General features: G+C 40.9%; 2 protein-coding genes across 2 annotated transcripts; one reads left to right on the forward strand and one right to left on the reverse strand.

Annotated features, from left to right (window-relative positions):
• Nucleotides 1-7,191: 7,191 nt before the first annotated feature.
• On the reverse strand, nt 7,192-13,686 carry LOC134797058 (uncharacterized). The gene is made up of 6 exons (XM_063769278.1): nt 13,554-13,686; nt 12,638-12,719; nt 11,851-11,950; nt 11,154-11,302; nt 10,460-10,592; nt 7,192-7,649 (listed from the first exon to the last, which is right to left on the reverse strand). Exons 2-6 carry the CDS (start codon nt 12,710-12,712, stop codon nt 7,507-7,509), a joined length of 600 nt encoding a protein of 199 aa, XP_063625348.1. The 5' UTR covers nt 12,713-12,719; nt 13,554-13,686; the 3' UTR covers nt 7,192-7,506.
• Nucleotides 13,687-15,131: 1,445 nt separating this feature from the next.
• LOC134797065 (uncharacterized) lies at nt 15,132-19,018 on the forward strand. The gene is made up of 5 exons (XM_063769285.1): nt 15,132-15,350; nt 16,130-16,211; nt 16,849-17,037; nt 17,852-17,996; nt 18,571-19,018. The coding sequence occupies exons 1-5, from the start codon at nt 15,340-15,342 to the stop codon at nt 18,675-18,677; spliced, it is 534 nt and encodes a 177-aa protein (XP_063625355.1). The 5' UTR covers nt 15,132-15,339; the 3' UTR covers nt 18,678-19,018.

Here is a 19,018-nt window from a genome sequence, read left to right on the forward strand (position 1 = left end):
CTTCGCCGTCGGGCCTTCGGCCCGCCGGCTTCGCTTATCAAGACAGTTGACTTTGTAGAACGCTTGGGGGAACTGCATTCACGCAGCTCGGCCTTCGGCCTCGCGTTTTGGGAGTCGGGGTGGAGGCTCCGGGCCTTCGGCCCTCCGCCGGGGTCGGCCTTCAGCCTCCCGGCCTGAAGCTCGCCCTTCGGGCTCGCTTAACACACTTTTTGTATAGGATTTTGCTTTGTTCGTCATTCCCGCAGCTCGGCCTTCGGCCTCGCCCAAAATTACTGGGGGTGGGGCACGCTTGGATATTCGGGGTGAAGCTCCGGGCCTGACGGCCCTACGCGGGGTCGGCCTTCGGCCTCCCGGCCTTCGGCCTCCCGGCCTGAAGCTCGCCCTTCGGGCTCGCTTCACCTACTTGGAAATTTGAATTTTGCCCTTGTCGCCCGCCATTTTGGATTTTTCCAAAAAAATTTTTTTACATGGTAATGCTGGGCCCCCTAGCTCGCCGCATGCCAAATCTCAGCGCACTCGGACCAACTTGAAAAATTAAAAAAAAAAGTCGGCCATTTTGAATTTTTTTAAATGCAGTTTGCTTTGTTTCGGGGCTCTCTATGACATTTGGTCGAGCACCCCCCACCTACCTCGCACCGTTTGAAAGTTGCCATACAAAATTAAAATGACCATTATTTCCGCCATCTTGGATTTTTTCCAAAAATTTTTTTTTTCATAGGAATCTAGAGGCTTCTATCTCTCGCCATGCCAAATCTCAGCGCGCTCGGACCAACTTGAAAAAATAAAATAAAAAAAGTCGGCCCGTTTGAAAATTTTTAAATGCAGTTTATTTTGTCTCGGGGCCCTCTATGACATTTGGTCGAGCACCCCCCACCTATCTCGCACCGTTTAAAAGTTGCCATACAAAATAAAAGGGGCCATTTTTTCCGCCATCTTGGATTTTTTCGAAATTTTTTTTTCCCATACGAATCTAGAGGACCCCGAGATTCCGTGACCAAAATTTCAGCGCGCTAGGACAAACTTGAAAAAATAAAAAAAAAAAGTCAGCCATTTTGAAAAAAAATGGCGGCGTCAAAAACTGCCAGGGTCCTCTATGACATTTGGTCAAGCACCCCCCACCTACCTCCCACCGTTTGGCCGGGCCGTCGAACATTTTTCTGACCGGAAGCGGTAGGCCAAACAAATTGTCAAAAGCACTGCCAATGATTAATACAGTATGTTTCTTTTTGTTGTCGATTATTGGAATTAACTTTTGTTTGATAATTTAATGTTTTATCTTTTGTTCTAATTAAAAAGAAATTACCGTTAGAGCATTTCTGAGAAGTAACCCTATGTGGGATTTCAGGGTTTGTCCAATGGCTAAGGTCACCTTGTATTTAAAAACGTAAACGTTAAAGTTTTTGGGATATATGTATAGTAGACTATTTATACTCCACATTGATACCATAAGAAGTTAATAAAACTGCCTGAAAGTTAGAGAGGACTATGGAGGAGATTACTGTTTACTAGCTTTTGACTTAACTCCTGGCCCCTGTTTCACCAACGTGACAGGTGCCACGAATTGTAAAATCACTGTTGCTGACGTCACAGGCATCCATGAACTACGGTTACCGCTTACCATCGGGCGGGCCGTATTCCTGTTTGCCACCATCATTGTATTATTAAAAAAAAACTTTATGATATCGGAAAAAAAACAGATATTTCTCTTGCTAAGTTTATGACAATTGTCACAGAAACACTGCAATTGTCACGAAATTCCGACATAACTCATTACCTGTCAAGAATTACCTACAATTCTTCTAGATCTTTGACAATTGTCAGAAACTTCACAGGAGAAATATCTGTTTTTTCCGATATAATAAAGTTTTTTTTAAATAATACAATGATGGTGGCAAACAGGAATACGGCCCGCCCGATGGTAAGTGGTAATCGTAGCCCATGGATGCCTGTGACGTCAGCGATAGTGATTTTACAATTCGTCGCACCTGTCACCGATGTGAAATTGGGGCCTGGCCTCTATTTCACTACGGTGGCAGGTGCGACACTTGTCGACATCACAGTTGGTACTGACGTTACAGGCCTCCATAGGCTACGGTAACCGCTTACCATCAGACGGGCGGTGTGCTTGTTTGCCACCAACATGTTAATAAAATAAAAACTCCATTATATCGCCAAATACTAAGTACTTATTTTGCGAAGCTAATGACAATTGTCACAAGAAACACGACAATTGTCGGTAATTCTTGACAGCAAATGAGTTCTGTGTAACACTATATGAGTAAAATGAATATAGGCGTGGAATCGAATGTATTTGCAGCCAACAAAATGCCAATGTTTGTTCAGCTACCTGTTCACCTGTTTAAATTGCTTATTATCAATTTAGATCCGGATTTTAAACCTGGCTGACATCGGATAGCCATTTATATTGATGTCAATGGTGTTAGTGAATATTTTAATTCATTCGGGCGAAAACCGGAAGGTTGGTTGGGTATCATAAAATGTTCATGGAGAGAAATTGTAAAGGCCCCAGTACACAATGGGCCATTGCCGGCCACTCCAAGGGACGCAGCCATGCGGTAGAATGAGATAGCAATATCATTTGCTCCCTCTAACGCATAAATGCGTCCCTTGGAATGGCCGACGATGGCCCATTGTGTACTGGGGCCTTAAGATATGGTATTGTAATCAACAACTGCAAAGTTTTTTTTACATCGGTTTGTGGCAAATACTGTTTAGTTTATCTTTATTTTAAAACGAAAAATGTCAACTTGCATGTTTTCTCCACTGTACACAGAATAAGTAATGATGTTACTATATCTCATATGTTCAGAATATTACTTGAATAATCCTATATAAAATGTGTGTTTTTATATTTCTAAACCCAGTTTCTAAGTAGATTGCACATACATTATAGTCACATTAAAATTCCATTTTGCGAAATAAAGAATTCAACATTTAACTTTGCAAAAGTAGATAATTGTTATTAGAATATTTTCTAAAAGCAATAAAAATAGATTAGGTTAGATTCGAGCTACAATGACATTAGGTTGGGTTCAAGGTAAGGTTGCAGGGCCTCAACAAGGGAAAAAAAGGGGGAGGGACTGTTGGCCTGGCTAAGTGAGCCAGAACTCACCCACTACTCCCTACTACTGCCGTAAGCAGGTAATGAATTCCCAATGTATTAGGTATAGGTTTAATAAATTATAAATATATTTCATTAATAACATAATAATATACAAATATGTAAAAGCATAAAGTAATAAATAAGCCTACAGTAATCACGTATACCGGTCCCACGGATGCGGATGTTGCTTACATAATCTCGTCTGTCAAGGAGTTTCGGCAGGAAAGGGCTTGGCAGACTTAAAAATTTCCGAAATGAGGGTTCATACCTACCGACTGGAATTGGTTTCATGGAGGTATCAGATGGGTTAATGTAGGGTAACTGATGTACACCTTGCTAACATAATCTCGTCTGCCAAGGTGTTTCGGCAGGAAAAGCCTTGGCAGACTTATATATTCATGAAATGAGGGTTCATACCTACCGACTGGAATTGGTTTCATGGCGGTATCAGATGGGTTAGTGTACGGTAACCGATGGTCATCTTGCTTATAATCTCGTCTGCCAAGGTGTTTCGGCAGGAAAAACCTTGGCAGACTTATATATTCCTAAAATGGGGGTTCATACCTACCGAATGGAATTGGTTTCATGGTGGTATCAGATGGGTTAGTGTAGGGTAACCGATGGCGACCTTGCTTACATAATCTCGTCTGCCATGGTGTTTCGGCAGGAAAAGCCTTGGCAGACTTATATATTCCTGACATGAGAGTTCATACCTACCGACTGGCATTGGTTTCATGGTGGTATCAGATGGGTTAATTTAGGGGTCCCGATGGTCACCTTTGAGAGCGTCTGCCAAGCACTTCCGGCAAAAAAAATAGTGGCAGACTTCGCTTTTCTGTGTCTACATGTAAATTTCTAACTGCTGCCATAACTACTATCTCGGTATCAGATGGGTTAAATCAGCCCCTTTTTTCGCACCGGAAGTGGCCTTCTTTTTCGTACTTTCGGCAAGTTCCGCCGTGGCAGACTATCGAATTCGGACTTAGCATAACTTTTCTGGGCAACCATTGTGCATTTCATCGTGGTATCAAGTCGGTTAGAAATTTTGCGGCCGGCTCTTCTACCATTAAATAATATCTCCACTACTAGGCATTTAAATTCTACTAATAGAATTGAAATCGATTGGTCAATACCAATAGATTCCAAATTTCGATCGCTCGTATTTCAAAAATTAGCATTTCGCCGTTTTCCACCGATTTTCGAGTGACGAAATCGAGCGATCGAAATTCAAAAATCGGCCCCCAGTAGTGATGGTAGTCCTGCGGGCTCAGCACGGTTCCATTTTTATCGACTACCACTATGCGCGTCCCTTTCGCACTTACATACTTGTTAGAACGTGACAGGCATGGTGACAAGGGATAAAAACGCGACCGTGCTAAGCCGCCTGGATTCGAATCCTATAGGGCAAATATTTATTCCTTAATTATGGATGTTGTACCTACCTATATATATTTAAGCATGTATAAGTTTGTGGTGTGCAACGCCACACTCACACTCTCTTAGCGTAGCCTTATATATATATACTTGCGCTATGTTATATACATATAAGTTGTATACATCTACATTTACATATATAACATAATATATCGTAATAGTCTACCCACAACACAAGCCTTATTGAGCTTACTGTGTGATTTGGTGGATTTGTGTAATATTAATTGTCCGTATATTTATTTATTTATATAACAATTTGCCAAACCCACTTCTAGCAACCTACCCATGTTTGACGTTGTTGTAAAGAATGTGAAAGTGTAGGTATACTACGAGAACCTGTCTGGCCTGGTAGAGACCCTGCCTATGAAACCGATAGTCCTGGGTTCGAATCCCGGTAAGGGCATAAATTTTTGTGATGAGCACAAATATTTGTTCCTGAGTTATTGATTGATTGATTATAATTTATATTAAAAATACATAAGCATTACAGATCATGTCCAAGTCGCTTAAGCCGACCACTGACTAACAGTCCGCCGGACGATATCGGCCGGTCAGTTGTTCGGAACTGTAAATTTTTTGTTCTAACTGACAGGCCGATATCGTCCGGCGCGGCGGCCTGTTAGTCAGTGGTCGGCTTTACATACATACTAGACTATCTAGCAAAGAGAATAGAGTGTAACACAAGTCTTGTTAAGCTTACTGTGGGACTTAGTCAATTTGTAAGGGTGTCCCATATTTTAATATTTATTTATTTATTATTATTCTTACCGCATCTAAAATGCCCGCTGCGAGGCAGGCCCACTCGATTTGGACGCGATGGAGGAAATTGCCCTTGTAGCACATCTTGGACCTAAAAAAAACACATGTCGGTAGAGATAGACCAGACAATCGCTGCCTACTTAGCTTGGTCTAACTCTATTAAATAACATGCTTATGTAAGCTCGCACGGCTGTCTAAGCACTTAACCGTCATACTATTATCAATAGTTGGAAGTGTAGGAACTCACTTAAAAAAAATTAGGAACTCACTTGAAAGAACTCTTCACACTTTAAAAATCCCTATTTAAAGTGTTTTGACACGACTCCGCGTGTAACACACACGTAACAGACAGAAATACAGCACTCGGGCTTTGCACTGTAACGACTGGCTAGCGAGTCAGTTATACCAAGTTATACGTAACACATTTATATGGTGACTCCAAAACACAGATTAAAACACGCAGACATAATTTTGCCTGTGGGCAAACCCCGAACTAAAATACCGCTGTACATTTAGCATGCGACAGCGCTGCATGGACGCCATCTCTGCCCGCAAAGCTATGTTTGTGCACGCATAAATTGTAAACACTAGGTATTTCCTGATCCCCTGTGTTTGTGTTTTGGTGTGGGCTTTCTGGGAATTTTGAGTAAACAACAACCTCACAACAACACACGGACTTTCCTTATTATTGAACACAGTAAGTGTCAAAACATTAGTAACATAAGTGGATCTGCAACGTTTTTAAATACAGGGTGATTTCGGGGTCGTGATCCAGAACCACTTTTTCTGACTCTGTAAATGATCCACATTATCATATCGTAGTATTTGATTAAAAGATAATTACTTGAATTATTCTTATTTTTCAAGTAAAATTAATCTTATACTAAGTAATTATGGTCACCCTATGACTTTTGACATACGCTGTATGGAAAGCGACAAGACGTCACATTGAGTAGGGTCACCAAATTGTATGCAAAAATGTTTTTTCCTACTTGCCATCTAGAAAATAATCATCATTTTTGGTGATAAACAATAATTAACAACATCATTAGGCTCATCTTTGGATTCTGTATGATGTCTGGCTCTCTTGCTCCACGACCCCGAAATCATCCTGTATAGAGATTTTGCAAAGATGCTGCTTTCTCACTTGGGTGAGGATGAGTTACGCTAAAACGATCCGGGGTCTGGCCGAGGCGTACGATACTTCGTTCTCTATAAGAGCCACCCCACACTAGCGACTCCCGAGCGTCGGCGTCTAATTAACTCTATGGCTGCTGCTCGACGCAACGTTGGCGCAACTGCGCGGCAATGCCATTTCCATAGCGCTCACTAGACGTCGACTCTCAAAAGACGTCCAAAATGATACTGATCTGTCAGTGTCAAAAGTGACCGTTCTTCAACCAAAAACGCCACTTTAATACTGTCAGATCAGTATCTTATTGGAAATAGATCGAATAACTAAAACTCGAATTGACCTGTTAGTGGATGGAAGGGTACGTAGGTAATAAGTGTTCGAGGAAAACAAATCATTTTTTAAATCTTTGCTTTTAGTTCATATTTTTTTTGACAATGAGGTACAAATTTAAATCTACATAATATTAAATATTATGGAAAATCGTATAATAATCATTATAATATAAAACAATATTACGGCTAATCTATTCTTGTAAATAAAGTAAATGCATTTTTCTATGCATAAAGTAGGCACTAGAGTCTGTTCGGAAAGAGAAGAGTCGTGGAATGTACCTATAGGGCTCCATTCCACGACTCTTCTCTTTCCAGAATCTACAACTACATGTATGTACTTACAACACGCACTACATACACAACTACCTAATCTTAAAATATAGGTTGATATAGGTATAATAGCCTGTCCAATTTCTAAGATCAACTTCGCCATACATTTACTATGGCGTACCTCATCTTAGAAAAACGGACATACAATATAGGCCAATTCGAACGTACACTGACATTAGAATGATATTTAAAGCATGTTATTTAGTTAGAGCAAAGGTTAGAGTTAGACCAAGAAAAGTCTGCTGCGATTTGATAGCATACGCAGTGCAAACTTCTATGAAATTATGACGTATAAATAACACTTGCACTGCGTATGTTATCAAAATCGCTGCAGCCATTTCTTGGTCTAACTCTATCGTGCTGGAGGCTTAAATAATGATGATGATGATTGTTTAGATCACCGTATGTAATTTTACGTCTCTCTTAGAGTCCCTTGAGTGTTCGTCGTTCAGAGGTCGGTGATCTGTAAACATGGCGTCGGCGGCCATCTTGGCGTGCGTGTAGTGCACTAGCACGAGAAATAGCGAGTGGAGAGCTGAAAATAAAAGGTAAATATTAACTTTGAACCTAAATAAAGTCGAAAGTAAACTTTCGTGAGACATATTTTAAAATATTTATATCATAACGGTTACACTCACTTGTATTTTTAGTCGGGGCAGGACAGTCGCACCAGTCCCAGGTGGTCAGAGGCCTGCACAGGCCTCGCCCGGAGGACTGGAGGCAGGCTGCCCTCGTCATAAGGCCCGGGATAGTGAAGTGGGCTATAAACTCCTTTAAACCTTACAAGACGTGCGGCCTGGACGGAGTAAGCCCTGTGCTAATGCAGCGAGGAGCTGAAGTCCTAATCCCGCATTTGGTTAGAATCTTCAGAGCTAGTTATGCCTGGGGACACTTACCAGAACAGTGGAACAAGGTCAAGGTATTATTTATACCGAAGGCTGGGAGGAAGGATTATGCTTTAGCCAAGTCCTTCAGACCGATCAGTCTCTCCTCGTTCCTCCTTAAAACCTTGGAAAAGGTAATCGATAAGTATATCAGGGAGAGCTGTCTTCTGAGAAAACCCATACACGACAGTCAACATGCTTACCGCAGGGGCAGATCTACAGAGACTGCCTTGCTGGAGCTAGTTGACAGAGTGGAAAGGGCCTTGGAAGACAAGGACATAGCCATGTCGGCCTTCCTAGATATTGAGGGCGCTTTTGATAATACACCCATTCGGACACTGGTGGAAGGGCTTAGGGCCAAGGAGGTGGATTCCACCACTATCCGCTGGGTGCAAAGCATGCTCTCAAGCAGAGTGGTTAGGCTAGACTTGCTTAACACTACTCTCGAAGTGGCCACTGTGAGAGGCTGCCCGCAGGGAGGTGTCCTATCTCCCTTGCTCTGGACTCTCGCGGTGGATGGACTTCTGCACAAGATGGCGGAACTCCGAATCGACACTCAGGGGTACGCAGACGACCTTGTTGTGACGGTGAGGGGCAACTGCCAAAGTACTTTATCAGACCTTATGCAGAGGGCTCTCAACACCATAAATACATGGTGCGGAGAGAATGAATTGTCTATCAATGCAGATAAGACAATTATAGTACCATTCACGAACAAGAGGAAACTGGACAAACTTAAACCACTTGTCATGAATGGTAAAACTATTCCGTTCTCAACAGAGGTCAAATATCTGGGGGTAACACTGGACCAGAAACTGACCTGGAACAAGCATGTGGACGGAACCATACAAAAGGCTAAATCAGCCCTGGCAATATGCTGTCGTTTGGCAGGCAACAGATGGGGTCTAAAACCCAAAATTGCCTTATGGCTGTACACATCCATAGTGAGGCCGATAGTGTCTTACGCCTCTGTAGCATGGTACAGGAAAACGACGCAGAAGGTAACAGTGATGAAGCTTGGCAGCCTTCAAAGAACTGCCTGTGTCATCGTCACTGGGGCCATGTCATCCTCCCCGACGGCAGCCCTAGAAGCCATACTAAATCTACCACCCCTCCACTTGCATCTAGAATTGGAGGCGAGATCTAGTATGTTTAGAATAGCGGGCGTGAGGAGAGGTAATTGGTTATCGCAAACTCTGAGACTGTTTAATGAATCAGTGTACGATATTCCTGTTCTTGGGATGCCAACCGACACTATGTCACCCAAATTTTGTCCACTCAAACTTTACTCAGTGGAAATCCCCAAACGGGAGGACTGGTCAAACAGTCAAATTAAGTGGAAAGAAGGAAGCCTGAGGTGGTACACTGATGGCTCCAAATCCGGATCTGAAGTAGGTTGCGGAGTATACGGTGAAGCGCCTAGGAAAAGCATCAGCTTAAACCTAGGACGTTTTTGCTCTATATTCCAGGCAGAGGTATACGCCATTCTAGAATGTGCGTCAATCAATCTGCAAAGCAACTACGGCAACCATACTATCTATATCCATTCGGATAGCCAGGCGGCACTCTTAGCTCTAACCTCCGATGTCACCACATCGAGGCTGGTTGAGAACTGCAGGCAACTATTGAACAACCTTGGAGCCAGGAACAAGGTTGTTCTACGTTGGGTCCCGGGGCATGCGGGTATCGTAGGAAACGAGAAGGCCGACGAACTCGCGCGAGCAGGGGCTAAGGGGAAGAACTACAGTCCTGAGCCCTTTTGTGGTATCCCCAAAAGCCTAACGCGGCTCACCCTAAAGACCTACTGTCACTACAAAACCATTCAACTCTGGAGAGAAACAACAGGTTTGAACCATTCCAAAGCGCTTATCAAGGCCTTCAGCAAAAAGGCGTCCTCGAACGCCTTAGCGCTGTCTAGGAACCAACTGCGCAACTTGGTAAGGGTGCTTACCGGGCATTGCGGCCTAAATAAGCACATGCGCACCATGGGGAAACGTGACATAGGGCGGTGCAGACTCTGCATGGAGGCGGAGGAGACGCCCTTGCACATCCTCACAGAGTGCCCTTGCCTAATGCGTACTCGTGACCTAATCTTGGGCGGACACATATTACGCCCGGAGGAGGTAAAGTCTCTCGAGACCAAAAGGATCCTGCAGCTATTCGAAGTTGCAGGGTTGGATCGAGAGTTGTAATAGGTGGCGATCACAATAGATCAGGAATGGTCGCAGTGATACATAGGCTTTGGAGCCTTATATAGCCCCTAATAAAGAAGAAGAAGAAGAACCGTTGTGATATAAATATTCTAAACTCAAACTAAACAAACTAGCTCAATTAAATCTATTAAATTTCTAAATTGCGTTTGGATGGCGACCTTTTAAGTATCTTTTAATCAAGTAGTATTTCTGATTTATAGTTGTAGAAGGTATCCAATACCTAGTTTTATCTGTGGCAAGGAACTTACCACACCCCATGAGCCCCCACAGACCAAGCAACGATTCTTCCTTGACGATGATCTGGACCATGGAAGCCAAGAACGCGAGGACTGTGACTATGCAGCCGTAGATGAAATACGCCCTCACCTGTCTCACCTTACACTGAAATAAAATTTAATTAATTTTAAGTTAGTTGAGTTAGTAATGGTCGGCAGTCCTCTGTACGTTTCTCCAGAAACTTCCTGCTTCGCACAGCTAAAATATGGAGTGAACTGACGCCCTCGGTATATCCGGACAAATACGAGAGTCCTTACGCTAATACAATCTTCCCGGCAATACATTTTACATGACGGTCTTATCCACCTTGACCTTAAACCATAATGTCTTAGTTTTGACTTCGCTGTTTAGTTAGGTAAAAATTACGCACGCAGTGAGTGCAAATTACCTATTACCAGCGGTAATTATTAAAACATCCATATCTAAAGAGTTGGACTAAGAAAAGTTTTCAACGATGTTGATAGCATTACGCATTGCAAGTGTTATTTATACGTAATAGTTTCATATAAGTTTGACGTTTAAAATAACACTTGTGTGCTATCAAATTCGTTGCAGTCTTTTCTTGGTCTATCTCTGAACAGATAATAATGATATAATAAAATCGTCACATAATATAATAAATTTCTGCTTGATACAAAATTAATCTAATATACAGATGTTACTTACATTATCGAGGCCACAGCACAGCAGTACAGAGAAGATGAAGGTGAGAAGAGAGAACACCCAACATAAGGGAAGAAGGTACTCAAAAGGAACCCAGTAGTCGTACATGCCTTGATCCGTGACCACCATGCTACGCTTAAAACGATCACCGCCTGTAACATTTGAAAGCTTTATTATAAATCATAATCATAATCAACAGTATCACAATAATTTTAAGCGGGTTAAAGTTTAAACTAATTCAATTTATCTTAAACTATATTATAATGTAAATTTTAACCTATGAAATGAAACGAAACATGTCGAAAACTTGTTTCGTTTCTAAACACAAGCCTTATTGAGCTTACTGCTGGGCTAGCTCGATTTGTATTAAGCTTGTCCCATAAAAATAATAATAGAGGTAATTACTGGGTGAAATTTTAATCACCAGCCATTCTGCGTAGTGAACAAATTTTATTATATGACCAATGCCGAAACCGCGAAAAAGTAATTTGGCTATTTCATTAATGTACGGGCTAATATTTTAAATGTCGCTGATTTCTATGAAACAGGCAAATTTATTTTCGCGATTTCGGCACTGATCCCATAATAAAATTTGTTCAGTATGACCTAAAAAGTCACTAAGCAGAGTAGGTACCTAATTAAAATTCACCCTGTATACTTATAGTAGGTAATTAGGGGTAAGAGATAACATTCCACTCACCTGTTTTGTTACCACCGCCGACGCAGAAGCTGACGACAGCTGCTAGTAGGTATACTACCCCCTGAATACTGAAACATCCCAAGGTCACCGCGTTAACGATCTAGGGACAGAACAATTATATAAGGCATATATAAGGGGCTGTCCATAAATTACGTCATCGATTTTTGACGATTTTGGACCCCCCCCCCCTATAATCATCCAAAAATCATGCTTCAAATGACCCCATTTCCTCCTACTTCATGCTACCGTCATCCGATGTCCAGCCCCCCCCCCCCCTAATTTGAAATGACGTAATTTATGAATAGCCCCTAACATAAGAGCCACACTAGCGTCTCCCGAGCGTCGGCGTCTAGTCAACTCTATGACTGCTGCTCAACGCAACGCTGGCGTAACTGCGCAGCGACTCCATTTTCCATAGCGCTGACTAGACGCCGACGCTCAAAAGACGCTAACTAGTGTGGGGTATCCCTAATTGCGGTGTAGGTAATTGATGTCATAATTTCATAGAAGTTTGACGATTGAAATAACACTTGCACTGCGTGTGCTATCAAAATCTTTGCAGACTTTTCTTGGTCTTACTCTAGGTAGTTTTTACGAAATTATCAGGTCGTTGCTTATCATGAATAGTGGCACAAAACAAGTGTCTCATTCCAAGTTTTGTTCCAGGAAATGTCCTCTCTCGAGAATATTTCCCATAGTAAATAGAAAACGTTTTCGAGAACAGCACACCCCCAACTAGGCCACGCCATCCCTATTCACCTCGGTGGACGGTATGTAATGTACTCACCGCATTTATAATGGCCAAAACGTAGCAGGCCGTCTTGACTGGGATGCAGTAGAAGAATTTGCCCTGGTAACACATCTTGATCCTGTAAACCATAAGTTGTTTGACATATTTCATTGTAACCGACTTCAAAAAAAGAAGGAGGCCGTAAGGTCCACCCCACACTAGCGTCTCTCGAGCGTCGGCGTCTAATCAACACTGCTGCTCGACGCAGCGTTGACGCAACTGCGCAGCGACGCCATTTTTTATAGCCGTTACTAGACGCTAACGCTCAATTAGTGTGGGGTGGCGCTAATTGCGGTGTAGGTAATTGACCTAGCGGAGCGAAGGTCGCCGTTTCAGCTTGGATAGAAATGCTTTCTCATGTCCAGATGTTCTCCTCTACAGGTCGCATTTCTCAACCGGTTCTCGTGAAATTTTGTGTTGAAAAGATTAACAAATGCAACGATATTTTGGTGTTATGCTTATCTATACAGAGACAGACACTGTTTTATAAACGTGTAAACAGCTTTATTTACTTTAACACCTCTACTTAAATTTTACTGTAACCAAAAAACAAACATTTAACTTTAATAAACATTAAACAAATTATGTACATTTTAGATATTATATACAGACAATAAATTGTTATACATTTATACATTTAAACGAGCAATTCTTGTATATATATATATTTATGTATATATTTCGGGGATCTCGAAAACGGTTCTAATGATTTCGATGAAATGTACTATGTATTGGTATAAGGGTTTACGGGGCCGAAAAATCGATGAAGCTATAGGTCTTATCTCTGGGAAAACGCGCAATTTTGAGTTTTTATATGTTTTCCGAGCAAAGCTCGGTCTCCCAGATATCCATTATAGGTAATACAAGTAAGTACTAGTAAGTAAGTTCTGTCGATAGTAAGACAGTAACATACAAACGATAAACCAGTCACTGAACTTTAAGACACAAACACTTGAAATATTCTTCCAATACACATCTGCTTGCACACTAATCCTAAATGCAACTGCGTCTTTCTACTGTCTTTCAGAGAACAGGCCAATTCGAACGTACTAGTAAGTGTAGTAAGTACTTACTACACTGACATCAGAATGATTAAGTGACTCATGTTATTTACAATTATCGTGTGTCTCGCCCGCACCAACACATGTACGGACATGGATAAGTAGGAGGAACATGCACTATAACTGCATGACATCAGTTGGCCTATATCCACTCCACCCCGCTCGCCGGCATAATCGCAACTGGCCAGTAAATATGGCTGCCAAAACACGATGATAAAAAAAATACAAACTTGACTTAAACAGTGGGCAAACTCCGAACTAAATCGCTGTGGTGCATTTAGCTGGCGGCAGCGGTGTTTGGGCGCCGTCTGCGTTCGCAAAGTTAAGTTTGTACGCTGTTGAGTACTATGAGACTATAGGTATTTCCAGATTGCTAGTCTGTGTTTTTGTTAGGTTTCCAGTAATGTGATGCGTAAACAATCAAACTTGTACACAGTTTAAAATCGTATCTATTATACAATTGCCTAAACAAGATTAAGGATGACTCAAGTTAGACCGGGCCGTGTCCGGGCCGGAGCATCCGGCGCTTACTTTTCTATGACATGACAGATGATCACGTGATGCTTTCCATAGAAAACGATACGCCAGAAGCTCCGGTCCGGAGTCATCCGTAAAGCCTAAACGACCTGATCCGACTCAAGGCTGTATAATATAATTGCTGAAAAATATATAACATCCATTGTACCTAACACTTAGCGTTTAATTAATAAAATAAGGCTAAATAAGGCTTTCAAATTCCCGTGCTTTGAAATTAACCGTCAAAAAATTACTCTAGATCTCGGACAAAATTTAAACATCGACTCGTATTTACCACAAAGAGGTGAATAGTTTATATGTGTCAGTGATAGGAAACAATTAATCAGTGAACTTGCCTGGTCCTGACCTAAAGAGTAGTATGGTTCTGACCGAAAAACGGTATTTATTTTTTGAAGCTACCCATCGATTTTCATTCGGCCACGAAAAAATTCGAGTTCAGAAATTGACCCTTAAATATTTGTGACTCAAGAAAAAGAACCAATACCCTCTAATGAACTAATGACGTTGGTGTAATCCGACGAATTCAATCTTCAAATGAGTACCGTCAACTGGGGTGATGGCTGGGGTGAATAGGAACAAAACATAAAATGTGCTTTACCTGACAATTTCTTAAAAAATACTATCACAAATATCATTCGATTGAAAATAATAGAAGATGTTGTATGATACAATTTGTGTGGGTAGTTATTAAGAAATTGACAGGTAAATCACATATTAAGTTTTGTCCCTATTCACCCCAGTCATCCCTATTCACCCCGGTTGACCCACATTTTAACATGCTACGTGCTAGTTTTCTATATTTTCGACCACGATTTTTATTTATAGACGTAGTGATGTCATAATTTGGCGCTCATTGCTAAAACATTGGAGTCGGAGAGTGACACAATAATACTGCCCCGCTACGTATAACTCCGTAAGAAACATTTGAACATTTGTTTAATTGTTTACCGTGTTTACAAGCAACAAATTACAAATTGAAACTGTTTTTATGGTTGTTACGGCTGTTATGTTTGGCGGGGTAGAATTATTAGGTCGCAGCTGAATTTTTTTTAAAGTACCTATACATATTCAAGTGGACGTGTCGCATTTCGATTTTTAAAGATGGAATCAAAGTAAGTTCACAATTTTTGTACAACTAATATTATGGGTGTGTTTTCCCTATTTTCCGTAATTGTTTAAAGTTCAATTTAATTCAATCAAAAAGTGAATTTTAATTTATAATTTTGAATCAAAGACTGTCATTCTTTCTCCTACTCTTCCACTAGGTTTTAAATTCAATATAATAAAACCCGCTTTAAATATAATCTATCTATCTATTCTATCTAATCTATCTAGCTATCTAATACCTTTAAACGTGCAATTCTTGTTTATTTATTTATATGTTTATTTATATATATATTTCGGGGATCTTGGAAACGGCTCTAACGATTGCGATGAAATTTGCTATATGGGGGTGTATCGGGGGCGATAAATCGATCTTATCTCACGAAAACGCGCATTTTTGAGTTTTTATATGTTTTCCGAGAAAAGCTCGGTCTCCCAGTTATTAATGTAAAATGGCGTAGATATTACGAGCGAAATTTTATTCGCGTACCTACGTTAGTAACTCGCCACTCTACAAATTGCGGGGAGCCAAATTTCCAATTTTAAACCCAAAGAGGGGACCGGTGACCGGTACGCGTTGTTGACGCGAAATTAATAATCGAATGATTAAAGGATGACTCACGCTAGACCGGGCCGTGCCCGAACCGGGGCGTCCGACATGTCATTTTCTATGACGGGTGATCGGTGATCACGTGGTGCTTTCCATAGAAAACGACGCGCCGGAGGCTCCGGCCCGGTCCCGGCCCGGTCTAGCGTGAGTCAACCTTAATGCAGGTTTTGTTTTCAGAAGGTCTCGTTGCTGCTCGTCCACGATGTGCTGCGGCATGCCGGTGGAAAAAGGGTGCTTCATATTCTCGGTCGTCAATATCGTAAGTATAAATCTTTAGCAAACAAACCGAGCTACAAATAAATCTAAACATACCATCGGTTCATGGTATCCAACAGTTCCAGTCAACCCAATGAAAGCGTCAGAGACTGTTAATACAAATACAAATAATTTATTGAGAAAAGTATAGTCCAGTGGTTGTTCTTAAAGACTTACCCCTTATTCATAAACGCGCTACAAACCTCAATTAGCTAATAATCGTTTGTCTTTATCTGTCATTTTCACTTATGTATTTGTAACAAAGGGAGAAAACATAATTTAACTAAATAAAGTTTTATGAATAGGGGTGTAAGAATTTATATAGAGACAAGTGGTTTACAAATGCCTGAACTAGGATTCCCTGTGTTCCCTGTGTTATAATGTTTAAGTTGCAAGGCTATCTTAATAGAAGAGAGAGATATTCAAGCAAACCATATATTTACCAATATTTACTTTTAGTAAAAATATCTATTTATTATATTATTTCAAGGAATATGAGGCACGACAATATTGTTTTTTGAAGTGAAAACTTCTTTAGCGGCGCTGGGCACTTTTTGAGGTGGGGAGAAAATGATAAACTCGAGACAGCGTAACGCGATCACGTGACCGTTCTAATTGCGACTTAATTCTGTTATATTCAGGTTATATGCAGTTTGGGTGCACTCGCCAGCCTCGGTTCCCTGATCTTCATCCTAGTCCTGTGGTGTAACCCCACGGTCCTCAGCGAGGTGGTGGTAGACTGGACGTACATAGGCATAAGCGTGGCTAGCTGCGTTGGCTCAGTCATAGCGCTTACCTTCGCGGTTGCACTCTGCCATGGTTTGCGTAAGGTAAGATACTCACTGTCAGAAGATGGACAAAACAGGTAACTGAATGGGGGGGCCCTATCGAAAAAAAAAGAGGCCAAGGGAGACCCAAAGACCGCTGAAATTCAAAGAATTGCTGGTAGAAACTGGAAGCTTAAAGCACAGGACAGAATAAAATGGAAACAGATGGAGGAAGCCTTTACCCAAAGCGGGGCCATGTAAAGAAAAAAAATCTCTAAATTTAATTATTTGTATTTAAACTGTATATATATTTGCATGGAAATAAATGGCTATATTATTATTATTATAAGATACTCATACCCGTACTTCCAGTATGAAAATGCGAGATAATTTTCAAGATATCCCCAAATCTGACCATCGTCACCATTTTAATAATCACCCGGGAGCTATTTTTAAGTGGAAGGTCACAACATTCTATAGTACCTAGAGAGTTAGATCAAGAAAAGTCTGCGACGATTTTGATAGCATACGCAGTGCAAGTGTTATATTCGACATTTTCATAGAAGTTTGACGTTTAAAATAACACTTGCACTGCGTGCGCTATCAAAATCGTTGCAGACTTTTCTTGGTCTAACTGTACATACGATTGTTTAAATTACCTAAGTAATACTTGAATTATGTGTTCAGAAATATTTATCGAAAGTCACAATTTTTTTTTTATCTATCAAATAATGCTAGCTAGTTTTAACTGACGTCGAAAACCTGTCCTATTTAAAAGATCGATTGTAAGGGCTATCTTTTAATACTTTTCTTGTTTTCGTTGTACTTATATAATATAGTGGGGCTATGTAGTTTATATTGATTGATATTGTTTCAGAACAAGAAACGCTACATAATGGCGTACCTGATATACGGGATGATCTCAGTGGCCCTGAGCGCCATAGGCACCGTGGTTTTCATCTGGCTGGCGTGGGGTCAACTGTACGTTGTGTTATACGCAATGATCCCCCTTGGGGTTTGCGGTAAGTACCTACACATTCTGTGGGTAAGTATAACATATTCTAGATGGTATCGATTGATCTGAAAAATCTGACCTTGTGTAAATGGTAATTTATGACATTTCATTGAGTTGAGACTTGACGATTAATACCTATGGAACGGCTCTATTCCAAGTTTTTTTTTTAAACGGCTCATTCCGACAGAAATGTGAAACTTAGCGTGACTCTTTAACTAACCAGTAAAGGAAAAAACAGAAAAAACAGTATATTATACTTAAACGGGTCACTCGCGTAAGTTGCAGATTGCAAAATATACAGAGTAATTTTGTTGTGTCTGATCAAGTGATTATACCTACTCTGAGGGGCCAACTCCGAAAACGCAAAAAATATCTGTTTTTCGCGATTTCAGTAGTTGTTCAGTATGAACCATACTTTGAGGGATCCCTCACATACATACAAAACAAAATCACACATCAAACTCACTCTGTATGTTTATAACGAGGAGCTTCATCAATAGCCATTCGATTTGCCTTAATAAATAATATTCACATATCTTTAGTCTCACGGAAAAGTAACCGACATATGTTTTTCTTTACAGTAATATATTCGATAACGCTGCTGCTTGTGTACCAGACATACGTGGTGCTTTCCGAACGCGCCCCCGTCACGGGACACACCAGATTGCTCACTACGGATGATTGTTGAAAATACTCCACTCTACGCCACATTAACTAATTGAGAAGAGAGAGATTGTAAAATTTGTGAATAAGGCGGTCAAAAATTGTTATTTACGATACAAGTGCGGAAACTAGGAAATTCGCTATTGATGATAAATTAAAACACGACCGAAGGGAGAGTTTTAAATCGACACGAGTTGCGAATTACCTATTCGCTTGTGTATCGTAGGTACAATTACACGCTCGTAATTATCTAGTGTCGCCGTTGCCGATTACGGCATGGATATATATTCGCACGTGTTTTGTATAACGTTTTACAGTATACCCTTTACATTTTCGACATATGATGCACGGAAAGTGCTTATTCCC

Source organism: Cydia splendana, chromosome 14 (assembly GCF_910591565.1).
Source record: "Cydia splendana chromosome 14, ilCydSple1.2, whole genome shotgun sequence".
Taxonomy (NCBI): domain Eukaryota; kingdom Metazoa; phylum Arthropoda; class Insecta; order Lepidoptera; family Tortricidae; genus Cydia; species Cydia splendana.

Bases quoted from the DNA above. Each gene is read 5' to 3' on its own strand.
- LOC134797058 (XM_063769278.1), bottom strand. From the start codon at position 12,712: ATGTGTTACCAGGGCAAATTCTTCTACTGCATCCCAGTCAAGACGGCC. The intron at 11,303-11,850 runs GTGAGTGGAATG...CAAATGTTACAG, and splicing joins CGGCGGTGGTAACAAAACAG to GCGGTGATCGTTTTAAGCGT. The intron at 10,593-11,153 runs GTAAGTAACATC...ATTTTATTTCAG, and splicing joins TGTGCTGTGGCCTCGATAAT to TGTAAGGTGAGACAGGTGAG.
- LOC134797065 (XM_063769285.1), top strand. The intron at 16,212-16,848 runs GTAAGTATAAAT...TGTTATATTCAG, and splicing joins TATTCTCGGTCGTCAATATC to GTTATATGCAGTTTGGGTGC. The intron at 17,038-17,851 runs GTAAGATACTCA...ATATTGTTTCAG, and splicing joins TCTGCCATGGTTTGCGTAAG to AACAAGAAACGCTACATAAT.